The sequence below is a fragment of the Nycticebus coucang genome, chromosome 3 (genome assembly GCF_027406575.1).
Source record: "Nycticebus coucang isolate mNycCou1 chromosome 3, mNycCou1.pri, whole genome shotgun sequence".
Taxonomy (NCBI): domain Eukaryota; kingdom Metazoa; phylum Chordata; class Mammalia; order Primates; family Lorisidae; genus Nycticebus; species Nycticebus coucang.
Genome location: NC_069782.1, coordinates 73,157,801 through 73,173,023, shown reverse-complemented (window position 1 = coordinate 73,173,023; position 15,223 = coordinate 73,157,801). Strand labels below are relative to the sequence as shown.

Genomic DNA, 15,223 nt, shown 5'->3' with positions numbered 1-15,223 from the left:
TGCGGCTACCCGATGGCTCGGGAATGTTGGGGTGGCTTGGCCCAAGTCCACCTATGCGGCCAAGCTAGGGCCGAAGAGTCCTTATTTCCTACTCCCGCAGATAAGGTTATGATTCAGTCTCAAGGGAGCCCTGGTCCTTGCACTAAAAGCCCTCGGTTTCACCTTCCCTCGGAGGTGATGTATAAGCCATCAAGAAACTCGAGGCTCACAGACAGAGCCAGATTCCCCAGTTATGTTCCCTTTTCCCGTTTTTGCCCCTCACTTTGGGGGGCTCTGCGGGAAACCCAAAGCTCCACATAGTGACCGGGTAGGTACATGAAGTGGAGGGACAGCTGCTGCTCAAATTCAGACTCCCAAGGAGGTACCACAATCCCTTGCTGGGGATGGAATGGACTGTGCTCTTCTGTGATGGTCGGAAACCCTTGCTAGTTGCCTCTCATCAGAAACTGACCATTCAGGGCAATTATGAGTCACAAAGCACGAGAGGCTTGGGCCTCATGGACCCCCACCCAGACGCTGAGTGACGCCCACGGTCACTTCACAAGGCAGAAATTGTTACAGAGGTAATAAAAGGCAACGCGGCGGCCGGGGCCTGGGAGTGGGCACATGGGGGTGCGGGTGTGCAGGTGCCAAGCGCCATGGGTTAGGCCCGAGATCGGAGTCCGGCCGCCCCCCGACAGCAGCCGCCTCCTGCTCCCCCCGCGCCCCAGGCGCCACCATGTCGGGCGACAAACTCCTGAGCGAACTCGGCTATAAGCTGGGCCGCACGATCGGAGAGGGCAGTTACTCCAAAGTGAAGGTGGCCACGTCCAAAAAGTACAAAGGTACGGTGGCCATCAAGGTGGTGGACCGGCGGCGAGCGCCGCCGGACTTTGTCAACAAGTTCCTGCCGCGAGAGCTGTCCATCCTGCGGGGCGTGCGGCACCCGCACATTGTGCACGTCTTCGAGTTCATTGAGGTGTGCAATGGGAAGCTGTACATCGTGATGGAAGCCGCCGCCACGGACCTGCTGCAGGCGGTGCAGCGCAATGGGCGCATTCCTGGGGCGCAGGCGCGCGACCTCTTCGCGCAGATAGCTGGCGCCGTGCGCTACCTGCACGATCATCACCTGGTGCACCGCGACCTCAAGTGCGAAAACGTGCTGCTGAGCCCTGACGAGCGCCGCGTCAAGCTCACTGACTTTGGCTTCGGCCGCCAAGCGCATGGCTACCCAGACTTGAGCACCACCTACTGTGGCTCAGCCGCCTACGCATCACCCGAGGTGCTCCTGGGCATCCCCTACGATCCCAAGAAGTATGACGTGTGGAGCTTGGGCGTCGTGCTCTACGTCATGGTCACCGGGTGCATGCCGTTCGACGACTCGGACATCGCCGGCCTGCCCCGGCGCCAGAAGCGCGGCGTCCTCTACCCCGACGGCTTAGAGCTCTCTGAGCGCTGCAAGGCCCTGATAGCCGAGCTGTTGCAGTTTAGCCCGTCGGCCAGGCCCTCTGCAGGCCAGGTAACACGCAACAGCTGGCTCCGCGGGGGAGACTCCGGCTAGAAGCCGAGGTTCCCGCCATTCCCACCGCCCGGAGCACTAAGCCAGCGCAGCGCACACGCTAGAGGCGGCTTCCGAGAACCCTGGAAGCGGCCGCGCGGTGCGCGCACGCGTCCTCTCCTTTCCCTTCCCCACCAGGGTGGGGGCCATAGTTGCCCCTGTTCAGAATCTAGACCCTCCGCGATCCTGAGAGCTGGAGGGCGCACGCGCAACTTCGATTCCCCGCGAGAAAACCCCAGGAGGGGCGACTCGGGAGGAGACGGAAGCAATGCGCCTGCGTGGAATGAGCGACCGCTAGGAGGCGGGAGTTGGCTGCCTGGGAATTCTGTTGGCTAGCGGATGTTCGCTGAGGGCTGCCCTAGCCAGTCAGCCGCTGATGTCGGGTTCCCGGTTGGAACCTGCAATAAACTCGCTCTTCCTCGCACCTGGCTCTAGCGGTGGCTCCCTTTTATGGAGCAGCGGGGAGGGGTCGCTCCCCTGGGGGAAGTGGGGCACGGTCTCCCATTTTAGAGTCAGGCATGTTGAAATTCTTGCCCCAGGGCTCAAGAGGAAGTTTGGAGGATTCAAATCCGGATCTGTTGTATTTAATGATAAAACAGCGGGAGGTGGGGGGAACCTACTTGTCTCACCGTACACTGAGCATTTAGAGATGGGGAAACTGAGGCCCACATGGATGTCACTTGCCCAAAGACACAGCAGTGATTTGAACCCAGATTTAGCTGAAGTGGGGTCAGGGTGATGGAAACCCTTCTTTCTGAGGGCCCCTCCGCTCTGGGTAAGAGTATGGGGAGAGTCGGGATTGGGCATGAGTTAGCCCGTAGACTTGTCCATTCAATCCTGTGTTCATGTACTCATGCATTTTTTTTTTTTAGACAGAGTCTCACTGTTGCCCTCAGTTGAGTGCTGTAGCGTCAAGGCTCACAGCAACCTCAAACTTGTTGGGCTTAAGCGATTGTCTTGCCTCAGCCTCCCAAGTAACTGGGACTACAGGCGCCTGCCACAATGCTGGGCTATTTGTTGATGTTGTTGTTATTATTTAGCAGGCCGGGGCCGGGTTTGAACCCACCAGCCCCCGTGTATGTGGCTGGCGCCTACCCCCTGAGCTAGGGGGCCAAGCCGAGAGTTATGCGTTTCTTGAGCACCTGCTGTGCGCCAGACTCTGGAACTCAGTGAAAAGACTCTGGCCTATCCCTGCCCTCAAAGAGAAGAAAAGTGAAAAGTCAAGTAAAATAAAAGAATGACAAGTAAAGAAAATAATTATAAGTTGTGTTAAATGTCAGGTGAGGGTGGGGAAGGTTCAAGGAGGGAGTTCAAAAGTGAGACATTTGAGGCAGGGATGCCTAAAACACAATGAAGAACAAAAAGCACCTAGGAAAACAGGGCCACGCGTTAATTATGCACACTGGAATTCACCAGTTCCCAGGTCTCATCTTTGAATAAAATTTAAAACGGTCAATATCATCACTTCTATGACTAAGTGCAAAATCGCCAATATCTGAAAACAAATATTCACCATTTCACAAAGGAAATCCTTCATTTTGGAGGCAGTATGGTGAATCCATCTGTTTAGAACTCATATTAATACCACATCGTGCAGCAAATAACCATTGAGGTGCCAGGCCTGAAAACTGCTCCAGGAAAACCCACCACACCACTCTGGTGTAACGGTTAAGAGATGGGCAACCCCCCCAAGAAAGCCATGGTTCCAGTGGAGGCCCAGAGCAGAGGGACTCCAGCCCAGGGAGTGAGGGAGTGAGGGAGTGAGTTCCAAACCAAGTCCCAGAAGCAGGTACACCCCATCCTTTGCTTCCCTTGTTAACAAAACGTCACCCTTCACCTTTCCTCCAAGCTGTCCCTGAAGCTAGGACAAAACAAAACAGGAAAACCAGGGCCCAGGGGACAAAAAAAAAAAAAAAATCCAGTCCATCTACCAGCCATTTCTTTATCTTTCAGTCTAAAACTTCCTTATGATACAACGTGTAGCCACTGATTCCAGCCTCTTTGTTTATTGGAACCTCTGTTCTTGTGGCAACATTTTCTGTTTTAACATGTTTTATTATCAAAGATTTAGTCACAATAAATACAAGTGACAGTCTCCCCCACCTCCAACTCCTCCTCTCCCCAAATACCCTGCACTAGTGTAACCATCTATTACACTCACTTTGTTAAGGATTACAAAATTATTAGCTGTTCCTTTAGAAAAAGCTCAATCTAAGTTCTCTAGGTTAACTTCACGTGCAGCAGTAACTCGGCATCAAAGAAAAACCCTATGCAGGAGCAACAAGGACCATCCTTTGCATTATGAGCACCCCTGTGATGAGAATACATAGAAAATTCTCCCATGTCCCTTTGTCCTAGGAGAGTGGAATGTAGGACTTGGGAGCAAAACGGTACAGGAGGGCTGGACTAGATCACCTCACTCCCTCTGCCCTGGTACAATCTTTTGCTTCCCTAAAGTCCTTTAAACACAGATCAGACCAGAAGATGCTCTGGGTGCTGCCTGTCCAACCCTAAAAAGGAACATTCTGGACCTGGTCAGAGGTGTGATTTCTGATGTCATTGTGTAGGATGAGATTAGGGTGGTCACAACAAGTGGCTCCAAATGGACACTCAGCCATTTCAATCCTGTCCCCCACCCCTCAAGATGGGATGAGTGAGCTCTGAGATTTTCTCGCCCCAATCCAGAGTGGCCAACATTGAGAAGTTTCTAGTTGCCGTTGGGGGTGCCCAGCACAGGTAACAGGTGACAGTTATTTTTTTTGTAGAGACAGAGTCTCACTTTATGGCCCTCGGTAGAGTGCCGTGGCCTCACACGGCTCACGGCAACCTCCAACTCCTGGGCTTAAGCGATTCTCTTGCCTCAGCCTCCCGAGTAGCTGGGACTACAGGCGCCCGCCACAACACCCGGCTATTTTTTTGGTTGCAGTTTGGCCGGGGCCGGGTTTGAACCCGCCACCCTCGGTATATGGGGCCGGCTCTTTACCGACTGAGCCACAGGTGCCGCCCAACAGGTGACAGTTATAATCATCACTAGAACTGGGGGCTCTCACATTCTTACAAATGGTAGGAGCCAGATCTTGGCAGGGCTCTGAGGGGACAATGGAACCCCAGCATACTGGCACCTGGCCAAGAAGTGTCTGGTTTTTGAGGGTGTGCTTTGCTGATGGTAGAACCCCCTTAACATCAATAAATACCCTTTCCTGGCTTGTCCAAAACTTCACAGCCAGAGAGGTACTTAATAATGCCTTCACCTATAACAACATTCATCACAGAACCACCCACTTGGGCTTATTATAGAAGTTACACTGGAAAGGGGGAACTAAAGCAAAAAATGGGGTAGATTTGAGATAGTAGAAATGAAGGAAAGATTAAAGGCATCTCACATTCTTGCCCCATTAATAAAAAAGTTATGTTCAGGCACCTGTGGCTCAAAGGAGTAGAGCGCTGGTCCCATATGCCGGAGGTGGCGGGTTCAAACCCAGCCCCAGCCAAAAAAAAACCCTGCAAAACAAAACAAAAACAAACAAACAAAAAAGTTATGTTCATTTCACAGTATAGTCTGTGATGGGAATTAATATCCCTGGGGACATGGGGCTGGAAGCTACAGAGCCAGCCAGGGCCCCAGCCAGCCATCCCTATCCCTTCAAGAACAACCATTTATACTAGTGGTTCTCCACCGTCCTAATGCTGCGACCCTTTAATACAGTTCCTTATGTTGTGGTGACCCCCAACCATACAATTATTTTCGTTGCTACTTCATAACTGTAACTTTGCAACTGTTACGAATTGTAATGTAGGTATCTGATATGCAGGATGTATTTTCATTGTTACGAAAGGGTCGTGACCCACAGGTTGAGAAGCGCTGTTCTATACTGAACTCACACAAGGCCTACCCGGCAACCAAAAGCTCCAGAGGAACAGCCCAGCCAGGTTGGAAGAGGCTGGGAAGCTGGAACTTAGGGGCCTGCTCAGGAACCTTTTGTAACAGACCTAGTCCTCTCAAGCTGGGGCAGACGTGACTTTGGCCTGGATGAGGTTTGCATACCAGGGCGGGCTTTCAAAGGGAGGAAGCCAGCCCAGGCACTCCTTCTGGAAGGAGATGGAAGATTTGGCCTGTGTCATTGAACAGAGGGCTAAGAGCTCAGGGTCGTATAAGACAAGTATTTATTTGCCAGGCACACAGAAAAATGCGAGGAATAGAAATGCTTGCATACTCTTTATCTTTTTTGGTGTAAAAACACACCCTTTCCTCCCCCCCAAACATTCATTTCCCTTCTTACCCCCAATCCTGGATCTTGGAATGAAAACCACCCTTCTCCACCCTCCCCTCACCTCTTTCAGCTCACCTAAGTTATGCACTCAGAACATAAATCAGTGAGAAATTTGGGGTTTTGCACAACAAAAAAGAACATTTTCCAAAACTTGGCCTTCTACTGCATATCAAAAATGCTTCCTAAAGACTGATGATATTCACACAAGAGGAGCAAGGGAGTTAAATGAGCCTTTATTAGAATGTTGTAGCAGTTGTATTTGAAGGCATCAGCCTTACAAAAGGATTTTAAATTAATGTCCCTAACTGCATCAATGGAAAAACTAGGGCTGAAGCTGAACAGGGTACAACTCCATACTTGTGGAGACACACAGGCATGTGCAGATATGAGACACCCTTGCGGTGGCATGAAGCCTACAGACAACCGACAGCTTCTGCCTTTCCTCACTGAACCGATTTTTAAAAGAGTGGGAAGGGAAAGAAACAAAAATAAAACTAAAAGCAGACCTGATCTTTTAAAAAACATTTCGGTAGACTCTAAAGGGAGTACAAAAAAAAAAAAAAAAAAAAAAAAAAAATTTTTTTTTTTTTTTTTTTTTTTTTTTTTTTAACACAGACCCTGACAACAACCCCCAGCTTTAAGGAGAAATTCTAAACTAGACCCAAACGGAAATCCTAGAGTCTGGGGGCAGCAGCTCACCACACACCTGGACTGTGCCTCCTGGACACACCTGTGCATGCTCACCTGAGGAGCATGGCCAGAGTAGCTTAAAATTGTGTCCATCAAGATGAATAGGAAAAGAAAAAAATTTTAATAAAATAAACCACAACAACAAAAAAGAAACCCCACAACAGCCCATCCTTCCATCTTCTTGCTCAGACTTCTGGGCAGTGCTGCCAACTCCATTCTCTTTTCCCTCCTTTGTGAGCAGCTCGCTGCTTCCGGAATCCCTGGTTCTGTAGCTGGATCTTGTATTCAGTTTGTTCTTCTGCTAAGTGTGGGAGGCCTGGCAGTTCACCTGAATGAGCAGCAACAGAGGTTTTCGGCTACAGCCAGGGCTCTGTTGGCCATCCCTGCTTCCATAAGTCACTGGGGCAGACTGGCGGTCCCTGCTGCCATCAGGGACCCACCCTCCAGAGCATGGGGCTAGTAGGACAACTCTGTGCACGACAGGGACCTTGGGGTCTGCAGGGTTTACTTTTAACTCCATCATTATGAGGTGATTAAAAAAAAAAAAATCTTTCGACCTATAAATTGTCATGGAGAAAGGCAGTCAGAGATTGGGAGGCTAAGACAGGGAAAAGCAAAAACAAAAAACGCCCCGCTTGGTTCAGAAACCCGGGGCGCCAGCCTCGCCCAAGCTCATCACAGTGTCCAGGGTGAGCCGCCCGTGCACCTGCCAGGGGCCGAACAAGGGGGCCGGGAGCAGGACCAGCCCCCAAGGTCCACGTTTTCTGCTGGTGTCGGGCAAACTAAAGGCAAAGAGAGAAAGGAAGATAGCCCATGGGAAAGGTCCCTCAGTCATGACCTTTGTCCACCTGTGAGGCAGCTCCAGCTCCACCCCACCCCACCCCACCTAGGCACGCTGGGACTTTGCAGCCAAGAATCTGGCTCTGGCATCTGCAGTGCTCTCTAGGGCCAGCATGGTGTTTTTCCAAACAAGCAGAGGGTGGAGCAGCATGTACTTCTAGACTGGTGTGTACTTCTAGACCAGGGCCAGGTGGGAAGGAGGAGGGAGCCTGTCCTCTGCTGAGCCTGGCTCGCACTATTTCCACGTGGCTGACTGAGGGATGGAGCGTGGTGGGATCATGTCGAGGAGGTACTCTCGCTGGCGGTCCACAGCTGAAGAGGTCTTGTGCACTGCCAAACTTGGGCTGACAAATGCAAGGGTCCCACCTGCAACAGAAGAGAGTGACAAGGCCACAGTGGGCCTGCCAGTCAGAGGAGGCCGCTGGGAGGCTCCAGGTCACCCATGCAAACAGGCATACACCCAGTACCCATGAACAGAATCATAGACCCTACGCTATCATCAATGACTTGAATCTGAGGTCTCAGAGCAATGAGAATTTAAAAAATAACTCCTCGATGACTTTGACACCATTCCTAAGCTCTGCCAAGGGAGGCAAATTGTAAGTGTTGAGTAACAAAGATTCAGTCAGCCAGCCATGTGCTTCAGAAATGAAGGTGCTGGCCACAGTGCTGTTTAGAACAGTGGAAAACCAGGCTAGGTGTAGTGGCAATTGCCTGTAATCCTAGCACTTTGGGAGGCTGAGGGCAGTGGATGGCTTGACACCAGGAGTTAAGAGATCAGCCTGGACAACACAGTGGGACCCTATCTCTAAAAAAAAAAAAAAATTTTTTTAATTAGTTGGGCATGTGCCCACAGTCTCAGCTACTTATTAGCAGGCTGAGCCAGGAGGATCCCTTAAGCCCAGGACTTTGAGGCTAAAGTGAGCTATGAACAAGTTACTGCACTTTAGCCTGGGTGACAGAGCAGAGATGTCTCTTCAGGGCAATGAAGTAGGATGGAATACTACGCTGCCTCATTATGGTGCCTCTTCTTCCTGTGGAGAGGCAGGCGGCAGGGAACTTCAGGGGATATTTTGTATCCTCTACCAGAGGGCACCCATCTCCTACAATCAGCCCATCCTACCCACCTCTTTCTCATTTTTCGTGCACACAAGAAATGTTTATTTAGAAAAAGTAAAAAAAAAAAAAACAGGACAAGCAACCTTCAGGATGATGCCACTGATGGTGGAGCCTTGGCTGATTAAGAAGAGCCCACTTCAGGGCATTCACCTCCCCTGGTTAATCCTCAAATGCTATCTCCTTTGGGAGGCTGCATCCCTGCCTCAATTTTAGCCTAGACCCAGCCCCAGGGTCCCTGCCACCCTCGTTCTTGTTTTACCCTGCACTTGGCCTAAGGCAGAGAGTGGGTTCAATCTGCCCTATGTTTTGGATCAAGGGCCAAGAGCTTGGGTATGGAGCAGCGGTTCTCAACCTGTAGGTTGTGACCTACAGGAACTGTATTAAAGGGTCGTGGCATTAGGAAGGTTGTGACAGTTCCTCATGTTGTGGTGAACCCCAACCATAAAATTATTTTCATTGCTACTTCATAACTGTAACTTTGCTACTGTTATGAATCGTAATGTAAATATCTGATATGTAGGATGTATTTTCATTGTTACAAACTGAACATAATTAAAGCATCGTGATTAATCACAAAAACAATACATAATTATATATTGTGAACTATTTCTTTCTTTTTTATTTTTAAGAGACAGAGTCTCACTATATTGCCCTCAGTAGAGTGCTGTAGAGTCACAGCTCACAGCAACCTCCAACTCCTGGGCTTAGGCAATTCTCTTGCCTCAGCCTCCCTAGTAGCTGGGACTACAGGCACCCGCCACAATGCCCAGCTATTTGTATTTTTGTTGCACTCTGGCTGGGGCCGGGTTCAAACACACCACCCTTGCTATATGGGGCGGGTGCCCAACCCACTGAGCCACAGGTGCTGCCCAAAATTTGTTTTTTTTTTTTTTTTTTTTGAGACAGAGCCTCAAGCTGTCACCCTGGGTAGAGTACCATGGCATCACAGCTCACAGCAACCTCAAACTTCTGGGCTCAAGCGATTCTCCTGCCTCCACCTCTCAAATTGCTGGGACTACAGGCACCCACCACAACACCCGGCTATTTTTTGTTGCAGCCATAGTTGTTTGGTGGGCCAAGGCTGGATTCAAACCTGCCAGCTCAGGTGTATGTGGCTGGTGCCTTAGCTGCTTGAGCCATAGGCGCCTAGCCCCGAAATTTATTTCTAATTACAAATAAATGAAATTTTGTCTTGAAGCATGGTGTAGCATGGTAACAGTCTTAATGTAACAACAGTAAACTACATTGCTACATTTTGCAACAGTATGCATAAAAAACCAACATCAGTGCGAAGGTTGAGATTGAAATGCCAACATCAGTGCAAAGGTTTGGGTGGCGCCTGTGGCTCAGTCGGTAGGGCGCCGGCCCCATATACTGAGGGTGGCGGGTTCAAGCCCGGCCCCGGCCAAACTGCAACCAAAAAATAGCCGGGCATTGGGCGGCGCCTGTGGCTCAGTAAGTAGGGCGCAGGCCCCATATGCCGAGGGTGGCGGGTTTGAACCCAGCCCCGGCCAAACTGCAACCAAAAAAAAAAAAAAAAAAAAAAATAGCCGGGCGTTGTGGCGGGCGCCTGTAGTCCCAGCTGCTCAGGAGGCTGAGGCAAGAGAATCGCGTAAGCCCAAGAGTTAGAGGTTGCTGTGAGCCGTGTGACGCCACGGCACTCTACCCGAGGGCGGTACAGTGAGACTGTCTCTACAAAAAAAAAAAAAAAAAATAGCCGGGCATTGTGGTGGGCGCCTGTAGTCCCAGCTGCTCGGGAGGCTGAGGCAAGAGAATCGCTTGAGCCCAGGAGTTGGAGGTTGCTGTGAGCTGTGTTGAGGACACGGCACTGTACTGAGGGCCATAAAGTGAGACTCTGTCTTTATTACAAAAAAAAAAAAAAAAAAAAATTGCATCTTTCTCACCAGCTCAGAAATTCTCAGGGCACTCTTTGCATGAGCACAACAAAGATCATCTTCCATAACTAGTCTACTTCTGTATTTAGACTTGATAACCAACAAGCTGGAAAACCCTGTTTCACAAAGCTATGTTACTGGAAATTGAAGAAGGCGCAACACAGTCTCAGACAGAATAGGATATGACTGCAAACACTTGATCCAGAATTTTGTAACTGGCATTGTAGAGAAATCAGTTCTTGCTGCAGTGCTGTTAATAAGCTCAATGAACTCCTCTGTGCTGTCTTAGGAACATCTTCAACTTTGATTGTGAATGGGCTTCTGGCAAGTGCAAAAGGGGTATCAGGTAGATTTGGAAAGTACGATGAAATTTCATCTGCAAGCATGTAATAAGTGTTCTTTCACAGAAATTATCATCTTAATCTTTTTGTTTGGTTCAATGTCATGTTCCTCAAAAAAAGCAGATAAGATAGGCAACATGTAAATTTTATTTTCATCCAATTTTTTTTTTTTTTTTGCCAAAGCTGAAGTTTCATTTGGAATGATCGGATCTTTTTAGACAAATCGAGGCATGCTGCATTTGGTCCCTGCAGTGATAAATTTAAGATGGCATTCATTCAAGATTGCAAAGATTATCAACCAAGTAAGCTATTTTCTGCAGTTCACTTTTATCGCTGAAAAGTGCTTCAAACTGTGGTCTTGCTTTCTGATTAAAAAGTGTTCTGAGTTCATCATGAAGCTCAAAAACATGTTTTAAACTTTTCCTCGGGCAGCGCCTGTGGCTCAGTGAGTAGGGCGCCAGCCCCATATACCGAGGATGGTGGGTTCAAACCCAGCCCCGGCCAAACTGCAACAAAAAAATAGCCGGGCGTTGTGGTGGGCGCCTGTAGTCCCAGCTGCTCGGGAGGCTGAGGCAGGAGAATCGCGTAAGCCCAAGAGCTGGAGATTGCTGTGAGTCTTGTGACGTCATGGCACTCTACCGAGGGCGGTAAAGTTTGACTGTCTCTACAAAAAAAATAAAAAAAACTTTTCCTCTGGGGCAGCGGCTGTGGCTTAGTCGGTAAGGCAACGGCCCCATATACTGAGAGGGGCGGGTTCAAACCCAGCCCCGCCTGAACTGCAATAAAAATATAGCCAGGCGTTGTAGCAGGCGCCTGTAGTCCCAGCTACTCCGGAGGCTGAGGCAAGAGAATCGCTTAAGCCTAGGAGTTGGAGGTTGCTGTGATCTGTGTGATGCCACGGCACTCTACCAAGGGCCATAAAGTGAGCTCTACAAAGAAAAAAAAAACATAAAACAAACTTGTCCTTTTGACAACCATCTCACTTTTTATAAAATTGACAGAACTTATAATGCTTTTCATTACTTCTTGTAACTCTTGTGGCAGCGTCTTCATTGCTAATATTTGCTGACAAATCACACAGTGAGTTCTAATGACTTTTGGTGACTCATTCAGCACCAAACGTTGAAATCCAGATCGACATCCTAGCATAGTTGGAGCACCATCTGTGCAAACACCACAAACCTTTTCCCAAGAGATCTTATGCTCTTTCAAAAATGAACCAACTGTGTCAAATATATCATGTGCAGTAGTTGTCATTTCAAGAGGTTTGCAAAAAAGAAACTCATCTTTAAAGTCGCCATCATTAATATACCTCACGTAAACCAGTAACTGTGAACAGTTTGTAATGTCTGTAGATACATCAAGCTGGATACTAAATATTGGAAGTGGAGCAGATTTAATTTTCTGGATTACCTGATCAAGAATATCAGCAGACATGTCATCTATTCTTCTGCCGACAGTGTTGTTAGATTAAGGAAATTGCACTCAATTTCGTAATAATTTGTCTCCAATCATAACTCGAACAATGTCTTTGGCTACTGGCAACAGTAAATCCTCAGCAATGGTGTGAGGTTTCGTAGCTCTGGCGATTCTGAGTGCCACCAAACATGAAACTTCAACAGCTGCTACGTTTTGTTTGTGGTATTTGCCACTAGTGTCAAGTCTGGCTTTCTTGAGTCCATCAGCTTTGCTTCTAAAGCAGTTGGTATCCTTGCCAGCAAAGCTCGGATGCTTGCTATCAAAATGGCATTTTAGTTTGTTTGACTTCATAGATTCGGCTGATAGAACTTCACAACAAGTAACATTGGCAGTTTCTCAACTCCTGCTGTAATTACTGAGTAAAACCATACTATAAAAAATCCTCACTATATTTTCTTTTCTTAACATTCTTCTCTACACGATCCATTGTCATGGAATGGTTTGCTAATGAAAGTAATATACAACAATAGCTTAATAATACAAAAGATGATACATGGCATAGTTCAGTCAATACAGTTCATTTAAGTTTCTTATGATTTACCATTCTCTGTGTTTTTTTACATACCTGTTACTATCACAAGGGGGCAGTATTCACATCAACCACAGCCGAATATAAAAAAATGGATCAGCATCCAGATTAAGTTCCCATGGTACCGATATTTTCTTTTTTTGCAGTAGATGATTTTACAGTACATGATTTTACATTTACCTAGTAATAAGTGTCATTTTCCTTCCAATACTGCTGCTTTCAACATAGCAGCTGCTCTCTACACGTGTGACTGGTCGGCATAAGTACATTATGGCGCCAACTCTGTCACATACACCTGTATTTGTACAGGGTGTACATGATGGGGCTGGCGGATGATGTCATCATGCCAGGTACTCGTATGTGGGAGTATCTGCATGTGGGCAGACCTGCCTGGAGACAGAGAAGCAATATCTCAGTTCCTAAGACAAATGGAAATATGTGTTTTCCGATGGTCTTAGGCGACCCCTATGAAAGGGTAGTTCGACTCCCAAAGGGGTTGTGATCCACAGGTTGAGAACTGCTGGCTTAAAATGAGGGGAGCCCGATGGAGGCCACCTACCTGCACTGAGGGGTGTCTTCTTCCAGTTGGAGGTGGTGCTGCCCTTGCCAGTGCTCATAACTCGCTCGGAATGTCTGCCTGTCCTGCTGACCAGGGCTGTGGCTGAGGCTGCATTCTGCAGTTTGGGTGACTGGCTGAATGTGTGTAGGACACCACGGGACGTTATGGCAGAGCCTCGGGACAGCTGGCTGGAGGCCTGCAGTGAAGAGAGTGGGTGACGGCTCATGCAGGGAAGAGGCAACTGTGGGGGAGATGCTCCACACAGCCTCTCCTTGCTCTGGCTGACCTCTTCCCACCCACACAGGGTCCCTAAAGTCCAAAATCAGGAGACCAGGTAAGTTACACGGAAGGGGAGAGGAGGAGATAGGGGGAGAGAAAGAAAAGAGACAGACACAGCGTGACAGTTGGCAACTGGTGTGGTCACGGGCTGCGGTGGAGGCGTGAGGCTCCCGGTGCCCACCGCGATTCTGACCTGTAGCACGGCCCCGTTACTCCAGTCGCGGGCCTCTCCTGAGCGGAACGCCAACTTACGCCGAGGTTTTATGACCTACACAGATGGGGGTTGAAATCCAGGTCAGCACCATCCACTGGCCAAACCAGGTGGACCAGGATGACTGGAGGTGAGCCCCACAAGACAGGCCTGTTCCCTGAGGGCTTCAGAAGCCAGATGGGGATCTTGAGAAAATGTGTTTAGTGAATTGCAAACAACTTCCAAGGGACAAAAATGCCAAAGGGAGCTTCAGGTCTACAGAGTGAGAAGGAGCTTAAAAACAAACAAACTACCAAAATACTTGATTTTAAACTTGCTCCTCTCTTTTTTAATTTAGCTGGACCATTTCTTCCAAACACCCCTTTGGTTATCTCGATGTGGCTTTTGGAAAAGTCCTTTCAGACAAGCAGTACTTATCAGCCAGCACACTGTGAGCGAAAGCTACAAAAGCTAAAGAAACTGCAAATTAGTGTTTTCACTGTCCAATGCCACCATTAAGTGCAATTTAGACACGCAGTTAATAATCAGGCAAATGAATACCCCGGGGGTGGGGAGGGGCCAGAACATCAGAACGTCCTGCCTTCTAGGGACAGTGTGCTGCCAAAGAGACAGGCTCCCCACTCACCTGCTTCAGTGCGGGGTGTGGGGCAGCGGCGGGCTCAGCTTTGGCCTGTGAGGGGGCCGCGCCCTGCTGCAGGAGCCGCTGCTCAATTTCCTGCTCCTGCTGCAGTGCCTTCACGAAGGCAGCCTTCAGCCGGCTGGTGTGCTCCACCTTGAGCGCTTTCTTCTGGTTGGTTGTCATACAGTTTTCACACATGATGGCGCCGCTCTTCTCCTCCCGCCAGCGGCACGTGAAGTCTGTCTTGCACTGGGCACACATGTAGGGCTCCCTGGACAGCATGACAGCGGCCGACATCCTGCCTGCTGCGAGACAACACACAGGTGGCTCACATCTGAGGGTCAGGGTGACATAATCAGGGCCTCCAGCTCCCCTTGCCCAGTCCATATGTAAGGCACACAGCAGTGCCCTGGGCCAGACAGGGACCAGGCCTCCATCCACAATTATGTTTCAACTTTGTGTGGGACACAGTGCCGGCCAAGGCTGAACCACTCTGGAAAATGCTGTGGGTTGGACAACATTGGTGTCAACCCTTCAGTAGTCATTGATGGCAGTTTGGCTTCTTGCTTCCTGCCCCACCAGCAATGCAATAAGAGACTACGTAGGAGGCGGGAAGGCATCAGACCCCATCTCCCTGAGAGGGACCCCCTTGCTACTGTATGAGTTAACACAGACAACCCTGTGACCACCTTCAAGTGCTTGATTCACTCTTCTGATGGGGCACCCTCACCCCAGGTCCTCAGCATGAAACTGAGGCTGAGAGACCAAGTGGCCCATGGATCATGTGACCAGGCAGTGGCAGGGCACAACTTATACTCTGGGGCCCAGGCCCCAGGCTGTCCCCACTGCCCAAG

At 49.3% G+C, this 15,223-nt stretch overlaps 2 protein-coding genes across 20 annotated transcripts in view; one reads left to right on the top strand and one right to left on the bottom strand.

Annotated features, from left to right (window-relative positions):
• The first annotated feature begins 85 nt into the window (after positions 1-85).
• On the top strand, positions 86-1,820 carry TSSK6 (testis specific serine kinase 6). The gene has a single exon (XM_053585338.1). It carries the CDS (start codon positions 719-721, stop codon positions 1,538-1,540), a length of 822 nt encoding a protein of 273 aa, XP_053441313.1. The 5' UTR covers positions 86-718; the 3' UTR covers positions 1,541-1,820.
• Positions 1,821-6,403: 4,583 nt separating this feature from the next.
• GATAD2A (GATA zinc finger domain containing 2A) overlaps positions 6,404-15,223 on the bottom strand; it is a 130,999-nt gene continuing 122,179 nt past the window's right edge. For 16 of the 19 annotated variants that reach the window (XM_053585322.1, XM_053585309.1, XM_053585325.1 and 13 more), the window contains 4 exons: positions 14,376-14,674; positions 13,733-13,807; positions 13,261-13,456; positions 6,404-7,704 (listed from right to left, as the gene is read on the bottom strand). In XM_053585322.1, coding sequence (XP_053441297.1) covers positions 7,574-7,704; positions 13,261-13,456; positions 13,733-13,807; positions 14,376-14,674 — 701 coding nt within the window. In that variant the 3' untranslated portion in view covers positions 6,404-7,573. The remainder of the gene's footprint in view (positions 7,705-13,260; positions 13,457-13,732; positions 13,808-14,375; positions 14,675-15,223) is intronic. The other 3 variants (XM_053585326.1, XM_053585328.1, XM_053585327.1) reach the window with 3 other exon arrangements.